Below are 22,612 nucleotides of genomic sequence, written 5' to 3'. Positions count from 1 at the left end.
TTCACAATATTGTCTACATGCAGCTTAAACGAGCAGTCACTTGTGAATGTTACGCCTAGGATTGTTGGAGAGGAAACAATTGGAAACGGACCATCTGGGATTGTGATATCTCGCTTGAGTGGATTAAATCGGAAAACTTTTGATTTCTGTTCATTCATTTGTGTTATTTTTAGATAACTGCACCTTGCATAACAACCAACCAGTATTTGACCACATAAAATTACGTTTTCTTACCACCCAACGCAACATCAAAATTGCAATCATTGGACCATGGTGTAGTTCAAAACTTTAAAACTCTGGATTGGAGAGAGATTATTTAGCTTCTTCTGGATAGAATTAAGAAAGGTGATAATGTGAAAATAACAGTTTTGACCTCCATCATCATAATAAAGACTGGAATAATGTCAGTTCTGCCACCTACATAACTGCCTAAAATAATGCAGGTTTACTAAGGAAACAGAAAACGCTGCATGATCATCAGAGTTGCGAGACTTAACGGAGTTCATCCCACTAGAGACAGAGAGGGAACTTCTGCCAAACTCTAGTGAGTTTACCTTTAGGAATTTGTTTTCATGGATGATGAGGGTGTTATTCATGGAGATTTAACCTGTACCAAGCAGCTACCTTTTCAAGATGAGGGGGATAAAGAAGAAGAGTCACCTCCTGAAGTCACATTGAGCAAGGCAAGGTTATCCATCAATACCTTACAGTCCTAAGCTCTCAGAACAAAAAAAGTGATAATTTCTTTACAACTCTCATTATCGTTGAAAAAGAACTGGACAGTATCAGATGGAAGTCACTCCACAAAAGAAAAATTAAGAGAGGGGGCCACAGTAGTAATTAATGTTCATGTGTACACCAAACGTCCTAGATGTTTTCTTGTGTTTTGTTGCCTTTCCTATACATGTTTCTGTTGTACTCCGTCTGTATTTGGTTTTTTAAGACTGTTTACAAATAAACCATTCATTCTTATAGCCTAGAGACTGCTAAATTTCGGACAGGCATCAAAACACAGAATTTTCTCTGATCTTTACGTCCTTCTTCTTTTTCACAAAGTGGGAGGTCCACCTCTTTATTGCACTGGCTACGGTACTGTGGTATAGTTATGACCAATTAAAGAAAGAAGATAAATTAGGTGACAAACACTTCAAGCAGCAATATCATCACTAATAAACTTGTCTGTTCTTTAGAATTTCAATGGACTATTTGAATATTATTTTATTATGATAAGGAAGGATGTTTGAATTCGGGATTGCATTGAGGGTGCATTGGTCTTCTCACAATGGGGCTGGCATTTAAGCAAGATATGCTGGAATGTTTCATCTGCTTAGAAGGAAGTGCGACTTAGTGGGGAATGAAGTAACTAAGTAACCATTTAAATAGCACAATGTTGACAAGAACGACATCGGATTTCAGTCGAAAGTATAGCACTATTTGAAGTTTTGTAAGCTTCTTCTTCTTCTTTATAAGAAAACCACCTAGGATTCTAAACGGGCTCCTTTTGGCTTCCAGCTGCATATTTTCAAATTCGTGATACACATATTACGTTGCACACAATACATAATAGAACATTCAAATACATTTCGTGACATAATGCATAAGCTATTGAGTTGTGGAAAGTGCAAGTAATCGAGCTGCCTAGTCCCAGCAATTTAAGGCCTACAAGTTGGATGGTACCGATACTGGTCTTCCTGATTGTGCTCTATGTCTCTTCTGCAAAAAGTAACAATAAATCAACAATAATCAACAAATTATTTTGCAACAATAATCAACAAATTATTTTTTTCCCACGAAAAAAAGAAGAAAAATACAAAGTCATCAATCAACCTCCAAAGAACAGGTCATCGACATCATTGCCTGTCTTTAAAATAGTTTTCCAATGGAAGCTAGTAAAGTTGCATTCGCAATCAGGTTAATATCTGGTGCAAAATTTATATTTTGAGCTAGGGCATTCAGATAATGAACTCCAGCAGTAAATACCCTGCATTCAAAGAGAAGGCGGTGCAAGGTTTTTTCAGTAAAGTTGCTGAGTTTACAATTTGGGTCACTATGTTGCTTTCGTCTGTATTCTCCTCGTCTCAGTATTTCTGTTAAGACCTCCAAAGAACAGGTCATCGACATCATTGCCTGTCTTTAAAATGCTTTTCCAATGGAAGGTAGTAAAGGTGCAATCGCAATCAGGTTAATATCTGGTGGAAATTTATACTTCGAGCTAGGGCATTCAGTTTATGAGCTCTAGCAGCAGTAAATTCCCCGCATTCAAAAAGAAGGTGGTGCAAGTTTTCTTCAGTAAAGTTGCAGAGTTTACAATTTGGGTCGCTATGTTGCTTCCGTCTGTATTCTGCTTGTCTCATTTTTTCTGTTAAGACCTCCAAGGAACAGGTTATCGACATTATTGTCTGTCTTTAAAATGCTTTTCCAATGGAGGCTAATAAAGGTGCATTCGCAATCAGGTTAATATCTGGTGAAAATTTATACTTTGAGCTAAGGCATTCAGTTTATGAACTCCAGCAGTAAATGCCCTGCACTCAAAGAGAAGGTGGTACAAGGTTTCTTCAGTAAAGTTGCAGAGTTTACAATTTTGGTCGCTATGTTGCTTCCGTCTGTATTCTCCTCGTCTCAGTATTTCTGTTAAGATTTTTATTTGGAAATAAGCCCGATCGTCTCCAAGCTCTTTGAATATTGGAACCAGAGCAGGGGGAGGCTTTCTATAAGGATGGCAGTTTCCAATTGCATCTCTAAGTGTCTAGGCAACCACAGCAGTTTGCACATTCAAGATTTCTGCCAGAATAGGCCAACATAATTGCCACATAAATCTGTTACCTAGCTTTAATAAGGAAAATAGATATATGACAACCTCAACATTCAATTTTGCCCTTGTTCTATTTCACTCTTTGAACCTTCCTCTCCAGGAGACGTTTCTGTTAGAAGAGATTCACTAACAAATTCCCATTACGAATCCACTTAATAACTTCAATGTTTTCATCTTTTAATGGCTTCAATAAACAGTAAAAGCTAAGTGATTTGACTTCTTTCTTTAGACCTAACTAGAATATTTAGAATAGCAAATATAACTTATGGCCTAGCGGAGGTCAAAGCATTTTACTCCCTAGTCAATTCTTTTTCAGAGGCGGGGACTCGGTCAAAGACAAAGTTATCAGTTTTATTCGTCGCTTCAACTAAATAAACATGAGAAGGTTGAACTTAAGGGGCTTCTCACTCAAAATTACAATTAGGCGCACGCTATCCTTAGCAATTCTTCTTGTAATTATTCATACACTGTAATTTTCTATATATATTTATTAACCGACAGTTTGGTGTCTGCACGCTACTTATTCTCCAGACTCTGTTTAAACTGGTTACAGCTAACTAATACTTCACTGAATCGCTCAAGAACAATCCGAGTCGTTAGTCCCTTGGTCTAATTTATGCATTCTCACGCGCTCCGATTACAGCTGCATCTAGTCTTTTGAGGGGAATTTTTTACTTCGGAACACAAATATAGCCAGAAAGCACATATTATAAAAATTTATTTATTAAAATTTGATCAGAGCAAAATATCCACCAGATTTTCTTTTAAATCTGTTAAAATAAAAACCGCCAAAATCACTAATTCAGGAACTTCAGGCAAACTCCAAATGTTTAACAAGGGAGGTATAGGAAGATTCCTTGAGAGCTCGTCCTGCCTTAAAACTTTTAGCATTGAAAGGAAAAAAAACTATAGAAAAAGTATTTCAATAGCTATTGAAGATTAAGGAAATATGTGTTTTATGTATATTTTGTTTCTTTTCACAGCTTGAGGTAGGAAGGGGAGTGTATGCACTAGATTGCTAGCTAGTATTTACTTATTTTCTTCTTCCTGAAGATACCAATCTATATTTTGTTCTTTAACTTTCATTAAAGGTGTTGTAAAGTCTCAAATGAGAAGATATTGGAAAACAATTCAACTTAAAAAAATAACTGCAGAAACATTATCTTGGCCGAGTTTCCGATAAACCTGATCATAATAAAACTGAAAAGTAGCATACAAATACACACATAAGGCACAAATAAAAAGAGGCACAAAAGCAAATTTTTGAGAACGTAAATATCAAAATTTTTTGAGAATAGGAAACTAAACAGTTGCAAACCTTTTGAGTTCATTGAAAATTCCAGGTTCCATAATGTAATCAGGACTTCGGAAGGATTTCAAGCACTCTTCACGTACTTCTTCAGAATTTTCAGAAGACAGTCCATCCTCCATTTCAGTGTCTTCATTCTTAAAAAAAAAAATAATAACGTTCAAAGGTTTTGTGAGAAATAGGTATTGCATATCTTTTAACCACATTTTTCTTTTTTCTTCATTTTGAACTTTCATTATTTCAGATAATTTTTCAATGCCCTTTGCCTTAACCGCTTGGATTAGCCTTGGTTGTCCAGGTTGTCTATTTTCTGCCATTGGGAATTTACGTTTTTGGGTTGTCCACTTGATCTTGTCATGTCTGACGGTTTAATTCATTCTTGTTCAAACAAATTAAGATAATTGTAAATTTGGATTGTTGGATTATCCTAGAGGCATTGTTTTACTCATTATATAAGAAAACAATATGCAATAGGGAGTCCTTGCTGTGAAACAAGTAGTATTCTATACAAAGCTATATTTAACCTAGTTTAATTTTTCTAATACTGGCATGTTAAACAAATAGATGTTCAAATATTTAAAGAGTCATAAGGAATTTTTTATGTAATAGCCATTTTCTTCATAGTTATTGTGCAAAATTAAGAAACTGATTGGAAATTTCAAGGGTTTTAAGCAAAACAAGTCTTCTAAGCCCAAATATCTTATCCCCAATAGCCAAATTATATCCGATTTCGGTTTCTAATATTAACATGCTCGACTAACAATGTTCGAATATTTAAAAAATCATAAAGCAAGTGTTTTGCAATTGCCATTGTTTTCAAAGTTATCATGCTGAATAAAAAACTGATGAATATTTCAAGAGTCTTTCTTTGCTTTCATTTGACTCATTACATTTGGTACTTTATACTTAGCTATGTTCCTTGTGTAATTTTTCATGCTTCATACATACTAAAAACAATACTACAACTCCTGAGGTGGAAATGACACATATATACAATTGAAATATGCTCGTAAATATGATGTTACTCAAAATGAATTTCTTTTCTAAAATTAAGGCTCTTAACGGTTTTTCACAAACTCGTGACCTATCTAGATCGTTTTTTTTTTAGACCAGAAAGTCTCAGGATACCGATCCCCCCCCCCTCAAAAAAAGTGATTGATTCTCAATAAAAATTTATGCATCAAATTTTTGCTAATTTAAAGAGACAAGATATAAAGGAAGTCAGAGGTTAAATCTCAATCCATCCAAGCCATCTTTTATAGAATATTTGATGATATAGGCCGAAATGATTTTTTGACACCTCCTCCCCAAAAGAAAATCCATTGGAAAACACCCCAATAAATAATATGCAACTATGCAAAACTCTATATACATTAGTTTTATTGGATAAATAGTCTATAGTGACAATGCATTTTCATGTTATGTTTAGGAACAAATAGAATTCTTCATGCCAGTACAGGCACTGAGACTGGGATGACATATAAATAGCATTTCAAAGGCGAATATGCTAGAATGCATCAATTTCTTGTAGTAGCATCTATTTTGTTACTTAAAATAACACCAGATATTTAAATGTTTATTCAAATAAACCTTATATTAATAACACATGGCAAAAAACTATGCATAGTTGCATGTATGACCATCCCTCTCTGGAAATATGGAATTTTCATAGCATACTCTGCAAAAAGTCGCTTTAGGGTTCTCATAGCCTAAACATTGAATTTCATTGCACAGTTTTCATCAAGATTAAACCTTTTTTGCAGAGTAATTTAATTTCTATTTCAAAAATTACACACATTTCTGCATGCTAATTGCTTTTAATGATAGATTTGAAAATTCCTACATGCAGAATAGACAAAAATAACAGATTATTGACGCAAATATTGCAATCAAAATTTCGTTTCTTATAGAGATTTGGTTTCGATTGACATGGGCTGCTCTTTACTTACAGATTGTTACGATCAACTCTGCAATCCAAGGCCTTCTCAAAGCCCAGTTTTTTTTATTTCACTTTCTTAATTCAATGACGTTTCGGCTTCCATTGATATGGGTTGCTCTTTACTTGCAGATTGTTAATTACAACGTTGCAATCCAAAGCTTTCTCAAATCCTGGTTTGTTTGTTTTGTTTTATTCAATTTGACTTCAACAATTGTATAGCAATGGCTCAGTAATGATTTGAAGGTTCAACAGAGTCAGAAAATTTGGGCTCAAGAGTACACTTTCTGGGAGTTCAGGCATGCTTTCCGTCCCCAAAATCAGAGTTCTGCTATCCCTCCTCCTTAATAGCTGATGCCCAATAATGCACCACATGGCTTTTTTCTATCAAGGTTCAACTTGCCTAAACAAATCATTTTGATTAAATGAAGCTTTTAAATAAATGTCTCAATTAAACATTTATTTTATATTTACTACATGCATCTTTGGGAACAAATTTACAGCTGCTCAATAATCCTGTCTCTGAATCTGGTAAGCTCACTATACAGATTTTTTTCTACTTTCAAATTGATTGGCTATCTGAGAACTTTCAATCTATATCTTCTTGGCCGTTTTTGGGCCATTGTTGTTGTTTTTAAATCATAAAAGGCAGAAAATTTTTGTATTCTAGGAAGAGTGATTTGATATGATCCCTCCCCCCCCCAAAAAAAAACAGTAAATAAAAATGTATGTGTGATCATCCTTCTCAGAAAAAAATATACAATATTTTACTTATAATCTTGGCACCAGAATTCTTTGATATGCTGAATTTTATGGTATAGTTTTCATAACAGTCACTAGCCCTTTTGGGGATGTTTAGCCCTTAGGTGGCTAGCCTGCTGCCTAGCTTTATGGCAACAGGGATCAATCCCTGGGCAAATCAGCTGACCATCTCAAATTTTCTCTGAATGATATTTAAGCTAAGCCTCAGGGTAAAGAAAAATAAACTACTTGCTTTTTTGGCTATTCAAAATCAGCAGCATTTCAATAGTTTCTACTGAGAATTATTTATGCCTCTTCGTGATTAAACAAAAAAAGCAGGTTTTTTTCAACTGAAAGTAGGGATCAAAAATTAGAAATTAAACAAACAGAAGTTATTACGATAGGGGGGACACTCCTTCGCAATACCTCGTTCTTCTTGCTAACATTGTTTAGAATGTTCAAAAAGCTATCTTATTCTAATCCAACTAACCTTGTGTATCAGTTTTTGTTCATAAATGATTGGGATACAAAGTTATACTTTAGCATAAAGAGCAAAGTATTTAATAGGGGGCATCCCCCACATCCCATCACTGAAAATTCCCTGAGAGAAAATTCGCCTTCCAAAAAATGTCTCTTTATTTCCCAATAACAAATGTTATGTTTAAGCAATAGGCTTTTCTTTTTTGAATTAAATGAAAAAAAAAATTAACCCTAATACAAACAAAAAGTATTCTAAATATGAGAGGTGCTGTTCCCTCATCAGCACCTCACTCTGTAGATGAAAGTTTGACTTTTTATCACATCCCTACTTTATAAAACAATGAAAACTTTAGCATAAGGAGTGGGCCGTCGAGGATTGGACAACCCCTTTTCATATATGGAATAATTTCTGTTCGTTTTAAGTTTTAATGTTGCTCCTTTCTTTCAATTGAAAACCCTGTTTTTTCATTTAATTTTTGGACACTTTTCAACTAATGCGGGTTCGAATTTGTCTCACTATACACATGAAAAATAAAAACAAAATTTGCAAATTAAATTTGGAAAATTTAATCCTTATATGAAGGGTTGCCCCCTCCTCTTTACAGTAAAGCTGTTGGTATTTAAAAAAAAGCTTCCTATTCTAAGCAAAAACTCGCCATGTATCAGAAAATGCACTTAAAAAACTAGGAAAGACAGTCAACTTTAGCATAAAAAGCAAGGTAAGGAGGGAGACACCCTTCATATATGGAGGGGTAACTCTCCCCCTCACGCAAATCTCTTTCAGTGTAATTTCATCCAACATAAAGTAACCTTCCCCCTTCAAATTCCCTCCAAACAGTTCCATCCTTGCTGAGAATCCCCCATACCTCTAAAATTGCTTGCAGATGATTCAGCCTTTAATCTCTAATCGGTTTCTTGATCCCTCCAGAGATATTTGGTGGAAATTATTTCCTAGAAATCAACACATGGAAAATAGCACCCAGATAACTTTGCCAGAACATCTCCACATGAAAAATTGAGAGAAACCATAATACTTCCAGGCCAGCACTGATGTTTTCAATAATTTAGTATTTGTCATCAAAATATTTATAATCTTCAATACTACTACACCAACTACTAACAGCTCACTACAGCACCAAACTGCCTGAGTCCAACACAGCTATGCATGGTCCTCCTCCATCCCAATTTATTCAAAGCTTCCCTCTGTACACCCTCCCAGGAAGCTCCCATTTCATTTGAATTTTTTATGACATCCTCCCACCCCAACCGCAGACGACCTGCTTTTCATTTAGCCCTAGACGGATGGCCAAAAAGGACAGTCTTTGGCCATCTGCCATCCTTCATCGACGGAACATGCCCTAGCCATCTTAACCTCTCCCTCATTATTGCCCTAGAAAGTGGGATTGAACCACACTTTCGTATAGCCTACTGTTCTAGTAAATATTCATCTGCTTTTCAGAGCACTAATACTTCCAAGCCATAATTGACCACTGTCATCACTGTAGCTTCCAATATTCTAATCTTGGGTTGCTGACTTATCTTTCTATTATTACAATGTTTTTTAACTGTGAAAAAAAAAACACCCTAAGCCATGGCTATTCTACTTTTAACACCTTCACTGTTCCCACCATCTGTGCTAATAATGCTACCAAGGTAAGGGAAGCTGTCCCTCTGATCAATCTTTTCGTTACCTAACGTCAACTATTCATCTTCACCTATTCCTAGCCTTAGTGATTTATTCTTCTTAACATTTATTTCAGACCTATTATATTACCCGTAACTCGCAAAATCTCTAAAAGTTCATTCATTTTGTTCATCTTTTGATATGGGGGGTGGCGGGGTGGTGTGGATTCCCCCTCCCCATTCGATTCCATGGTCTCCCATTGCCTTTCCTGTGCTTCTTGAGACAAGGCTTCCTGTGCTCCATCAAAATGATCCATATAAAGGGGTATACCATACAAGAATAAAACCTTTACTAAACCTGTTCTATCAACGAAATCAAAAGCTTGTTCATAATCAATAAAATTGAGGACTAAAGGTGTTTGATATCTCAGATCCTTCTCAATTATTAGCCTGAGAGCGAAAATTTGGCTGACACATCCTCTACCTTTTCTGAAACTGCAATGTTCTTCTCTTAAAACCTGTGTCTACAGCATCCCTCAGTCCAAAAGTGTCTTATTACTAAGTAATTTGCTACCTACAGAGACCAGACTAATGCCTTGATAATTACCACACTCAGTCTTATCACCTTATTTATATAGTGGTTTAATTAAGGTTTTCCTAAAATTGCTAGGTACTTCCCCTTTTTCATAAGTCATATTCATAATCTTCAATAACTATTTCTAACCTCAGAGCTGCCATATTTAACAAACACATTGACCACACTATCAATACCTGGAGCCTTATTATCTTCTTCTTCTTCTTTTTCAGCAGACAGGCTTTTCAGTCGAAACTATTTAGCCCTTTTCCTTTTGGCTCACTCTGTGGGATCGACAGAGCTATGGAGCTGGTTTGTCTTATATGATTTGTATCTGCTCAGATTTCTTGAAGTATATCTTTTGATACCAGCAGTTGAATTATAAGAGAATATATATTGAGCTCTGTGCTCTGCGAGAAAGTATGGTCAGCAAGACTCTTGGCTGCTAGTTGAATTTTGTGGTGTTTGAAGCATTCTAACATTTTACATCGCAGGGTATACTGTGCAGACGTCAGCATATTACATTCAAATAGGCAATGAACTATTGTTTCATTCTTAAGATTACATGACCTGCAAAGGGGGGACGAGGGAACTTCGCCACTTGAATTAGGGATCTGATACGAAAATGCCTGAAAATTTAACCCATTTGAGCCTGACCAAACTCTATGATAAATCTTGGAAAGGTGCTTACTTGGGAAAGGTAATAGGGTAGGATTCTTATTATTTAGCAGTACCTCTGTAAATCTCCAGCGGTAAAAATCTCTAATGGGGATTGGTCTCCCACTTGGCTGGTCAATATTTGAAGCATTTTTTGCTATTTCATCTGCCTTATGGTTACCTATTATACCCGAGTGGCTTGGAATATACTGGATATGAGTTAAAATACCTTTTGAAGCAAAAATATCAATAATCCTAAGACAAAGAAATGTGTCAATATCCATCTTATATTGAAAAGCTGAAGAAAGAAGCTCAAGGCTTGACAAAGAGTCAGAATATATTATAATATTTTTAATATTAACATTCATATATTCATGAACCACGAGAAAATCTAATGCCATGATTATGGCATTTAGCTTGGCAGACATGACAGATGAATTATCCTGTAATCTCTCTCCTAAAGCGATATTATGGGTTGGGAAGAATGCTCTGCTTGCCACTTTCTCCTTCATTTTGGACCCATCTACAACAATTTGGAAATGGTTTTTATATGCAACATTATTTAGCTCGGCAATTTTTTTCTGAATAAACGAAATGGGGGTAAGTTCTTTGGTCCACTTTGAGAAGTCAGTCTTTATTATGGGGATTGACCAACTCCAAGGGGGGGGTTTGGGGGAATGTGGGTGCAATAAATTTTACTGGCACTGTGAACTTCTTCTGGATATTTGCATATTCATTTGCAACGCCTCTAAACATAGAAGGATTTCTTAACCAGTTATGCAGGGTATGAGAATCATTGGCTTCAATTTTCGTAAGGTAATTAATTAGTAGAGATCTTCTCCTTCCGTTTATTGGTGATAGTCCACTGTCAGTAAGCAGAAACTTAGTTTTTGTTTGTTTCCTAAGACCAAATATAAGACGAATTATATCATTTTGCACCGTTTCGATTTTTTGCATGTGGGTCTTAGCACAAGCACCATAAACTATGAGGCCATAATCAATATGGGGTCTTATATATGATTTATAAAATTGGAGTAGTGTTTTCTCATTACAGCCCCAAGGTGTGGCTAGTAGCCTTTTAATTATTCTTATTTTCTATAGCACTTTTTTATTGTATTTGTGATGTGGAGGTGGAATTTTAGTTTTTGGTCAAGTATGAGCCCTAAATAATTAATTTGATTGTCCTCTGGGATAAGTATTCCATTTAATGTTAGCCTTGCATTAGAATGATTTTGCTTATGGTGGAATTGGATAATTTTTGACTTTGTGGGTGCAGTAGGTAAAATGGACTTTTGAGAAAACTTTTCAAATTGGAAAAGTGCATTTTGCAACTTTGAATGCGCAATCTCGAAGGTATTGCCAGTTGCCCATAATACCAGATCATCGGCGTACTGTAGATTGGTATGTGGGAGGTTCATGTCCCAGAGAAATAGTGAAAATAAGAGGCAGCTCAGGACTGCACCCTGTGGAAGGCCTTTGGTTATTGAAGTTTTGTGTGAAGAGGCTGAACCTACACGAGCAATGAAACTTCGGTTTTCTATGGAGGATTTTATGAAGGATATAAGTTTGGGGGGTAGTCCAAGGTTTGTAAGTTTAACTAAGAGAATCTGGTGGTCAACATTATCATATGCTCCTTCGAAATCTAGGAATGCAGCAGTTAGGACATTATTTTTGATAGGGATTCATTTATTGCATTTGTTAACACTATGAAAGCATCTGTTGATGAGTGGTGTTTCCTGAAGCCAGTTTGAGTATGAGGTATCAGATTATTCTTCTCAACAAACCATAGCATCCGATGGTAAATCATTTTCTCCATTAATTTTCCCAGCACTGGGGTAATCATTATAGGTCTATATGACTCAGGGTCATGTTTAGGTTTGTTTTTCTTTAAAATTGGTAGGAGAGATGAACATTTCCAGTTATTAGGGAATGTGGATGTAGCCCATGCATGGTTATAGCAATTTAGGAGCTTCTGATTGTACAAAGGGGTAAGATTCTTTATCCATATAGAGTGTATATTATCATAGCTACTTGTAGCATTGGCCTTGATGTGCTGTATTGCATTATTCAATTCATGTATTGAGAGGGGATGGTTTATATACTCTGAACCTGGTCGGGGTTGGTAAATAGGATTTGTCAAGATTTGTGTAGTGATATTTTTGTTTTTTGATGTTAGCTTTTTTGGGAAAAGGGAGGCAAATAATTTTGTCTTATCAATGTCATTATCATAGCGGGAATTCTCATGTATTAATTCATACATAAGAGGGTTGGGGGGTGTTTTTTTCCCACAGACTTTGCTTATATATCTATGTATGCTTGGCTCAGATGTTTCTCTGGAAAGATTTTTTGCAAAATTATTCCAATAATTATATTTAGCATTAATTATTGTTCTCTTGAGGTTAGCCTCTGCTTGTAATTTACTTAAACATGTGGCAGGGGATGGTTTTTTTAGGTATGCTCTCCTAGTTGCATTTTTTATTCTCCACATAATTTGGCAATCTTTTGTCCACCATGCTTTAGGGGTGTGTTTAGGGATGGTTTTCCCAGGTGAAGTTTTGGGGATAGCTTGATTGGCTGCATTTTTTAATATTGATGTCATAGCTTCAGCATACGTGTCAGCAGTTACAACTGAGGTATGAGATTTCTGGGTTAAACTTAGGATTTCTTCATTAAGCTTATTTCTAAACATGGTCCAATTTGCTTTGGTGTTGACATATTTAGGGATATGTGGGAGAGTTTTGGCTGGTTCATTTAAAGAGGATATTATTGCAAAATGGTCAGTGCATAGATTTTCAATTTTCTTAATATAAATTTTATTTAGTATATTTATTGAAACAATTTGTAGGTCTATAGTTGAGAATTTGCCACTTTTGGGGTTAAAATATGTGCTTAGATTAGGAGGGGTAGAAATTGCTAAATCGGCATTATTTGAAATCAATCTTTCAATGAGCTTACCAGCTTTGTTTGCTGGCTTATCCCCCCACAGAAGACTGGGCATTAAAATCCCAGCAGATGATTATGTTATTTAGCATATTAGAGTTAGTAATATAAGTGAAAAAATCCATAGCATCTGTAGTCTGGCCATTAGGGTTATAAAGACTTAATATGTATGTTTTTGTATTATTTATCCAGACATTGATACCAATAACATCAACATCATTTGAAAAATCTGAGAAATTAATACCGCAAAATTTAATGGAATTTTGATACCAATACCTACATCAAAAGAATCGCATTTTAATGCTGATTTTATATATATAAGTTTAATCAAGTTTAGTCTTACCCATCAAAAGTTACGAGCCTGAGAAAATTTGCGTTATTTTAGAAAATAGGGGGAAACGCCCCCTAGAAGTCTTAGAATCTTAACGAAAATCACACCATCAGATTCCACGTATCAGAGAACCCTACTGTAGAAGTTTCAAGCTCCTATCTACAAAAATGTGGAATTTTGTATTTTTTGCCAGAAGGCAGATCACAGATGCGTGTTTATTTGTTTTTTTTTTTTTCTTTTTCCCAGGGGTGATCATATCGACCCAGTTGTCCTAGAATGTTGCAAGAGGGCTCATTCTAACGGAAATGAAAAGTTCTAGTGCCCTTTTTAAGTGACCAAAAAAATTCGAGGGCACCTAGGCCCCCTCCCACGCTAATTATTTTACCAAAGTCAACGGATCAAAATTCTGAGATAGCCATTTTATTCAGCGTAGTCGAAAAACCTTATAACTATGTCTTTGGGGACGACTTACTCCCCCACAGTCCCCATGGGAGGGGCAACAAGTTACAAACTTTGACCAATGCTTACATATAGTAATGGTTATTAGGAAGTGTACAGGCGTTTTCAGGAGGATTTTTTTGGTTGGGGGAGGGGTTGAGAAGAGGGGGATATGCTGGGGGAACTTTCCATCGATAATTTGTCATGGGGGAAGAAAATCTCCATGAAGGGAGTGCAGGATTTAATAGCATTATTTAAAAACACAATGAAAAAATAAATATGAAAAAGTTCTTTCAGCTGGAAGTAAGGAACAGCATTAAAACTTAAAACAAACAGAAACTATTACCCATTTGAGGGGCTCACCTCCTCCTAATACCTCGCTCTTTACGTTAAAGTATTTTTAGTAATTTCAACTATTTATTCTACAGCTTTTGTGATTCTGGGGTCATTCTTAATGAATTGGGACAAAATTTAAGCTTTAGTGTAAAGAGCGAGGATCTGACAAGGGGGCGAACCCCCTCATATATGTAATAAAAATATGAGAATACAAAAGTTCTTTACATAAGCTAATTTATAAGTTACGTAAATCTTTTACTAATAAAAATATTCGTAAAAAATTGAAAGTTCTAGTTGCCTTTTTAATTGACCAAAAAATTGGAGGGCAACTAGGCTTCCTCCCCCGCTCTTTTTTTCTCAAAATCATTCGATCAAAATTATGAGAAAGCCATTTAGCCAAAAAAAAAAAAAAAAAAAAAAAAAAAAAAAAATCAAATTTCGTTTTAATTATTCCTCTGCGGAGAGCCAAAATCAAAACATGCATTGATTCAAAAACGTTCAGAAATTAAATAAAAAAAACAAGTTTTTTTAACTGAAAGTAAGGAGCGACATTAAAACTTAAAACGAACAGAAATTACTTCGTATATGAAAGAGGCTGCTTCCTCATCAACGCCCCGCTCTTTACGCTAAAGTTTTTTACTGTTTTAAAAAGAAGAATTGAGAGACAGAGTCAAACTTTAGCGTAAAGAGCGAGGCGTTGATGAGGAAGCAGCCTCTTTCATATACGAAGTAATTTCTGTTCGTTTTAAGTTTTAATGTCGCTCCTTACTTTCAGTTAAAAAAACTTGTTTTTTTTTATTTAATTATAGCTAAGCCACCTCCTTTTCTCTGTGAAGACCTATCCTTTCTCAGGATAGTATATCCTGGAAACTTTGTTTGTTGGTTATTAGTCAAATGGGTTTCTTGAAGGCAAGCAATATCAATGGAATTATTATTCATAAAAGTTCATTTAACTTATTTTCTGAAAGTGATCTTATATTCCACTGAAGTATTGAAATATGCTGCTTTGTTGTTTTAATTTTCATTTTGCTGTGTATCAATGTTTAGCTTTGCTAGGAGCAGAGCAAGATCTTTTTTTGCTTGGATATGCATGTGATTGGGTAGGTACAATTTTGCCAATTCGCTTATGATTTTTGCTTTTTGTGGTTGTTTTAGGTTCATTGACTGTACTTCATTAGAATTTAGTATAAATAGGCACATGTTAGGTGTTAATTCATTTGGATTTTCATCTGGCTTTTTGTTGATAAATTGATTAATTCCCGTTAATACTTCTGATTCATTTCTACTTGGGAGGGGTGGCCATTCTGATCTTCTATCATTACTTGCAGAGGCTAGAAGGTTTGTCCACGGTGAATGTCTCTTATAGGAATGTGAGCTTGGTTGCTTTGAGGAAGGAGTCTTATTGGGGGTGCTTGATGCTTTTGGTAGAATGGTTGGTCTGTGGGTGAGAGGGTTGGGTGGTTTCATAAAGTTTTTGGTCAGGTGTGATTGAGCTGCATTTGCTTCCATTGCTGCTAAAGGGTAAGGTATGTTTTTTTCTGTTGCTATTTGGAGTGTTAGTGCTCGTTTTTTATATACAGGGCATAACGTTTTATTAGTAGAATCATGGGGACCATTGCCGTTGATACATTTTGGCTGGTTGTTTTTACAATTTGTGATTCCAGTGGGGTGGGAGTTTTTACAAGAATTGCATTCATGTAATGTTTCACTGCATGTGTTTTTTGTGTGTCCTAGTGTTAAAACATTTTTGGCATTGGATAGGTTTTGGCTTGTAGGGCTTGTGGGGTTTCCCTTGTCCAAAGAGGAATATCTGATCCAGATTATTATTTTCTTCTCTTAGTGTGAATAAGAAAGACTTGCTTAACTTTTGGCCATTGGCATCTGGTTTACCCAATTGGGTTACATCAGCTACTGGGATTGGGTTACCAGTTCTGTCAGAGAGCCCTTCTTTTAGATCCTGAATAGGAATTTCTGGAGGGATGTTATATACTACTATTTTAGTTGGGTTTTGGTTTGGGGTCCAGAGAACAGATTCTTGGTATGTTAAGAAGAGATTTTGAATTCTGTAATATATCTGCTGATTTAGAATCTTGAAGGGCTATTAGTAGAGATCCATCATGGTTAATGTTTAATGAAAACATTGATTTTAACACTTTGAAGATTGCAACCCTCAAGAGAGCTATCTTTTTTATCTCAAAAGGGGTATCTGGAGTGATTTTTAAGTAAATTCCAAGGTCTTGTGAGGGGGGTGTTGGAGCATGAGGAGGGGTATTATTTTTGATTGGGGAATTTTTTTCCTTTTTTTGGAGTTTCTTGATAGGACCTCTTGAAATTCATTTTCATTTTCATCCTGTATTGTGACATAAGCCCCGACTTCCACCATTGTATTATTCAATGACCCCTCATGTGAGCTTTGAGAAAGTTGACTTGACCAGCCAAGGGGTTGAATGTTTTCGGTGGTACTTGGGGTAGGGTCTGGGGGGAGTTTTTTGGGTGGTGTTCTATGCATTGCCTATTGGAATAAGCTTTAAAACAATCAAAAAGAAGAAGAGAGAAAATTGATATTATAAAACCAGAGTGTCTGCACCCTTTCAAAGGAAGGACTTCGCCATCCACAAAGAAACACTACAGTGTTGTCCAGAAGATGGTTTGGTGTAAGATTGGTTCAATTGACTGCTGATAAATCTAGGTAAATATCACAAGAAATTTTATTATAAATTTCTTAAAGCGTTGCTGTTGTCTTAGTCCTTTTAGTACTGTCACTAATTCTTCTTCACAAAGCACATCTTCCTTCATATTTAAGGTATCATAATCTTTTTCATTTTCTTCATTATCTTATCCTTCAACTCTACCTCAGTTTAGCACATTCTCAAAATATTCTGTCCATCTCTCTTTAACTCTTTCCTTATAACTAACTGTAGCCCCGTTCTTATCTTTAACTGGGACAGGTCCATATTGACTTCTCTCTCTCAATTTATTAACACAGCAGACAATATTTTAATTATAAGCCATATAGCAGCATCTTCCAGATCCTTGGTAATTTTATACATGGCTTCCACTTCACACCTCTTTGGTTCATATTTTGATGCTTTCTCCACTTTCTTTACATTTCTTTTGTTTACATATAATCATTCACTCAGATAATTCATGTGCTATCCCCTTTTCAATATTAAACATAAAGCCTTTTCACTAATATTCCTAGCTACAGACCGAACTTTTTTCCTTAAGACACCAATGGCAGCTTCACAAATTGTTTTCCTAAAAAATTCCATCCATCTTCCAAATTTTCAAATTTTAAATTCTCTAGTTTAGTATCCAACTGCTCCTGAAAAGTTTCTCAAATTCTCATCCCAAAGTCTATTAACATCATTACTTCCTGTGAGGTAGTTACTCTTCCGAGATTTTAATTTTAAATTAACCCTAGACACTACCAGATGATGATCTTAACTTTTAACATCCATGACAGCACTCTTATATACCCTAGTGTCTTGTATTGATCCTGCCAGTCTTTGGTTTACAATAGCATAATCAATAAGGTTTGCTGTCTTACCATCACATGGATATCATGTTAGCTGATGGGCAATTTTAAAGCCAAACACTGTATTGGTTATAACTAGATTGTTATACCTACAAAATCGCAACAATCTGCAGCCATTGCTGTTTTCTTTTCTACACCAAATTTACCTAGGCTAGGATACCATCTATCCCTATTTCTACCAACCTGGACATTAAAATCTAATAAAACACCATGTTTCTACCTGAGACCCTGTCTGTTTGCTTCTGTAAGTGTAAGTAAAATTCATCTTAATCCCTAGTATCTCTGTCAGTCTTCTCTAAAGGTGCATATACTAATATAACTGATACCTGACCTTTTTAGTCATAAAATGAGTGATTTAGTATTATTAATACCTTCCCAGCCTAAACAAGACTTAGCAACTTCCTTATTCATCAAGAGCCCTACTCCCTGTCTTTGTACCCTATCCTTCCTGCCTGTTTAAACAAATTCTACATCACTCAATGTCATACTTCCTATCCCTGGGATATGAGCTTCTGAAACTCCTAATAAGTCCAGTTTGAATCGTCTCAATTTGTATGTCAAAATATTGAAAAGATAACATCAAAACTTTCCAAGTTCCAATTTTCATGTTCTTTAAATCATTGAAATTATTTTGGCCACAGGAAAAGCAATGGTCCCATATACTAATGCAGGACAGGGAACAACACATCTTCTCAAGTCTACACAAAAGTGCTTAAGATGGCTTGAAACCAGACAGCAAGAAGTACCTGGGACCTCCAGTATGAAGGGAGGTTTTGCACAATGCTGGGCCTATTTTTTGTCACAACATGGTTTTCAGCACTTGTTGATTTTCTATCTAAAAGAGTCAAAATCCTGCAAAGACAGTCTCAAGTATATTACCTCCTGCTCATTATATATCCATGCCTACAAATATTGTGCTACTATTAGGAGGCAACCCACAGTAGATAAATTAGCTTGGAAGGAATTTTCAGCCTGAAAACGCCCACCAAAACAGACTAAGCCCAGAAGAATTGTCCATTAATCAGAATCTTGTGTTAATGATTTGTTGTTTATTTCAATACAGCATTCCTTTTATGAAATTAAATAGAAAAAAAAACAAAGTTTTTCAACTAAAAGTGAGGACCTACATTAAAACTTTAAATAAATAAAATTTTTCAATAAATGAGAGGCTTCCCCCTCTTAAACCCCTCTCTCTTTAGGCTAAAGTTTGACTTTTTCCCCCCAATTCTTTTAGAAAGAATTCATAAACATCAAGGTCATTTAATTAAAATAAAAAGCTTTGTCAAAGCAATAGAGATGTTAGTTTAATGAACAAGGGATTTAGGAGGGTGCAGCCCCATTGATATGTGGACTAATTATTGTCTTTTTCAATGTCTTTCAGTACTTTAAGTTGAAAAAAAAAAGTATTTTGTAAAATTTTAATTTCTGTTTATTAATTAGATCATGCAAAAAAAACCAGCTCCCTCAAGGTGATTTCAGGCACCATCCCCTTTCCCCACTCTGCAAACACCTAAGCTCTTTCATAACAGGTGACTGCAAATTGAAAAAAAAAGATTATTATTCTTATTAAAGGGCCAATGTGTTTTAGGAGTTGTTCTTAAGGAATTGGGACAAAACGTCAAAACTTCAGTGTAAAGAGCAAGGTCTTGAGGAGGGGGAAACCTCTTTCATATAGATAATAATTTCTGTCCATTTAAGTTTTGATACTGCTCCTTACTTTCAGTTGAAGAAACTTTTAATAATTTAATTTCTGATTGTTTTTAATAACACAGAGAAATCTGGCTACCCCCCCCCCCCTCCATGAAAGATTCCTTCATCCATAGAAACAGTATACTGTGGAAAGTTGTTTTCACACAAAAACGCCCTCCCCCGTTTACATGAGAATTCCCCCCAAGGCAATTCCATTCTAGCTGAAAATTCCACCCAGAAAATTTCTTGCAGATGATCTGGGGTGAAAAATTTTTCTTAACACACTTTCATTTGAAAAATAAACTTTAATTTTTGATTGTTTTGGAAACCATGCCAATAATTCCCTTCTTGCAGGAAAAGTTTCCCAGCAAAAATTCCAGCAATGATTTTTTAGGGGGATGGACAAAAGAAACTTAAAACTTATCCAAAAAGTTGAAATTGATATCTACTTGCTTACAATTTCTAGGAATACTTCTAGTCTATGCTGCTATTATGAAAGTAAAGAATAACACTAAACCCCAAAATGAGCAGAATTTTATTCTGTAGAGGAGGAGGACTGTCCCTTCCTCATTCACACCTTCAACTCAAGGTTGCAGTAACTTTGGAGTGTGCTCATTGGATCAGAAATTGAGAGTTCTAGTCCTTTGTGTGGGGGTGGAATTTTCCAAGGGGATCTGTAGATGGTTATTTTCTGCAGGGGGTTAATGCTGGCCACCAAAAAAGGAAGAGTAAAGATAAAAAAAAGAACTCTTATTTTTCTAATAAAAAGTACACATCAAACAAGGCATGTTCAATGCTGACAAAAACCAAACAGAGCAGAAACGCCTAACAATAAGAAGAAAGCAATTGTAATTAATCAAGTGAAGAAGAGAAGGTGAAAATCAGAATTGTTCATACTTAAAACCAACAGCAATTAAAATCTAAACTGTATTAGGCTGGACTCTCATTACCTGGATTTTGTTGGAGTTGCTTAACTACATTTGGTTTGCTTTTTTTGTGTGGGAAGGGTCAATTGTTTTTGGTTTTCCTTTAAAAATTTTGTTTCTGGTTTTCTTATCTCTTTTTGCATTATTCTTGTTGTTCCATTCTCCTGGTTTTGCATTGCTTTGTTTTTATTCTTTTGTTGTATTAATATAAATGAATAAATAAATCTCAAAACAGGAACAGCTTAAATTGAATATGACAATCAAGCCTAAAATAAACACAAATATTTTACAATTGTAGCATAAATGAAACCCAAAACAAACAGAAACTAAATAAACAACCATAGTATAAACATACAACATGTACTAATATAAATAAACAAATAAACCTTAAAACAAATAAAGCTTTGATTAAACATATGAAACCAAGAAAGTAAAAGATATAATAAATGAAAAACAATCAAATAGGTGAGAGAATGAGGATTTAGCCAGCCAGTAGCAAAATATGAAGACAAAAATCCAGCAAATAATTTGACACAGAGCTCTTCCAAATTGTCCTCAGGGCTCAAAAACTAAAGAAAAAACAACAACAAAATCTAATCTTTTAAGTGAATTGTGCAAGAGAAGAAAAGACATAACTGAAGTTACACCAATCACATTTTTAAACATATCTACTAGAACAAGCATGGATTTTGGCTTATGAGGGAGACTATGTATTTTGTAAAGTGACTGAAAAAATTAAATGAAAAATAAATAATATGTGGGAGGACTTTCCTTGTTGCAAAGTCTGAAAAGCAAAATCTAGGGATTTTACATATAGGGGCTTGAAACCTTCAGTATAAGGTGGTTAAGTCAACTTCAACAGTTCAGTTTCACAAAGACTTTCAATAGATAAATCTAACATTGAATTTTATGCATTTTGATTTCTTTGTTCTTTTATTTCTGTATTTGCATTTTCCCTTTTTTGTGCTAAAGCCAACCCAAGCCTTTTAATTTGAACTTTTTTCAAGACTAATATTACAACTACTCAACTCACTATAGTACTGAACCAACTGACAACAAAATCATTCTGAAAGCTCCTACAAAGCTTCACTCTTTGCCACTCATCTTTTAAGTTTTTAAATAAATATAGAATACAGACCTTGCCCTGCTGCCAGCAGGGCTCATGGACTAATACACTTCACTCTATAGGTAATGTTACCTGTATGCGAGCCCACTTTATACATTTTTAGTTTGCCCCACAGAGGAGGAGGGTCAAAAAATAATGGATGTACTCACAGAATTAGCATTTCTAAGTAGGCTACTATGGTATGGAAACTATGCTGCTTTATAGCATAGTTTCCAGTTTAGATTGCTTTTGATGAAACTAAACAATTACTTTTTATATTCCCCATATAATTTCTGGTTTTGTCACATTTGATTCAATTTACCAGTAGGCTATAGAGGTTGAAACAATAGTGATGCACAGCAAACTGCACAAAATAAATACAATTTGGGCTATGTGTACGCATGTGTGGACTATGGTTAAGTATATTGGAGCTGAAATCAAAATGGGTAAACTATAATTATTCTTCATAGCCTATCCTATAAATAATAGGGTTCAAATTTTTTTTAACATAGGCCTACTTCCATCTCATCAGCCCTAATTCTACACTTATGACAAAAACATTGCTTAATTTACTAAAAAAAAATTTAATATGCAGTGTAAAATAGATACCATTCCTTCTTTTAAATTAGTATTCTTTCAAAAACTGGAGTCTTCAGGTAAAAGCAAAATTTCAAACAATTTCATTCTATTTCTTCTAAGTTGTGTGTCCTCAGGACCCAGTAGTAACGGTACTGCTTGATGCTAAATAACACGAGACTGGGTCAGTTCGACGGCGGCTGGCGTAAAAGTGTTTACAGAATGGGAAGGGCTTAGAACTTGGTTATTTAATCCAGATCTTTTTTTTGGCGTGAACTGCTTTCCAGGAACAAATTTTCCCTTAATCCGTCCCTATTCCATTTGTATACAATACTTTTCACGCCTTAAATCGAAGCATTTCTCCTTGTGTACACAAAAGTTATAGTTATGTTGCCGCCAAGACTTTACAGTTAAAATGAAAAATCATGTGCATTTAAGTTTTTGAACTTTCAGAGACATATGGTTTTATCTAATGATTTTTCAATGACTCTTCAGTAAAAGAAATCAATCTTCGCTTGATATAGTCTATGTTAATTAATTGCAATTACATATTAAACAAGCGCCATTATTAATTATTAAAGTCACTTTGACGGCAAAACTG

At 35.1% G+C, this 22,612-nt stretch overlaps 1 protein-coding gene across 2 annotated transcripts in view; it reads right to left on the bottom strand.

Moving 5' to 3' along the window:
- The window catches only part of LOC136034731 (negative elongation factor D-like), an 83,867-nt gene extending 61,693 nt beyond the window's left edge, over positions 1 to 22,174 (bottom strand). The window contains exons 1-3 of one of the 2 annotated variants that reach the window (XM_065716100.1): positions 22,045 to 22,120; positions 6,071 to 6,460; positions 4,131 to 4,258 (exon numbers count right to left, since the gene is read on the bottom strand). In XM_065716100.1, the coding sequence (XP_065572172.1) occupies positions 4,131 to 4,243 (113 nt within the window). In that variant the 5' untranslated portion in view covers positions 4,244 to 4,258; positions 6,071 to 6,460; positions 22,045 to 22,120. Of the gene's footprint in view, positions 1 to 4,130; positions 4,259 to 6,070; positions 6,461 to 22,044 lie in introns of both variants that reach the window. The other variant, XM_065716099.1, reaches the window with a different exon arrangement.
- Positions 22,175 to 22,612: the final 438 nt, after the last annotated feature.

The sequence above is a fragment of the Artemia franciscana genome, chromosome 13 (genome assembly GCF_032884065.1).
Source record: "Artemia franciscana chromosome 13, ASM3288406v1, whole genome shotgun sequence".
Taxonomy (NCBI): Eukaryota; Metazoa; Arthropoda; class Branchiopoda; order Anostraca; family Artemiidae; genus Artemia; species Artemia franciscana.
This window is presented reverse-complemented; position numbering and strand designations above follow the sequence as displayed.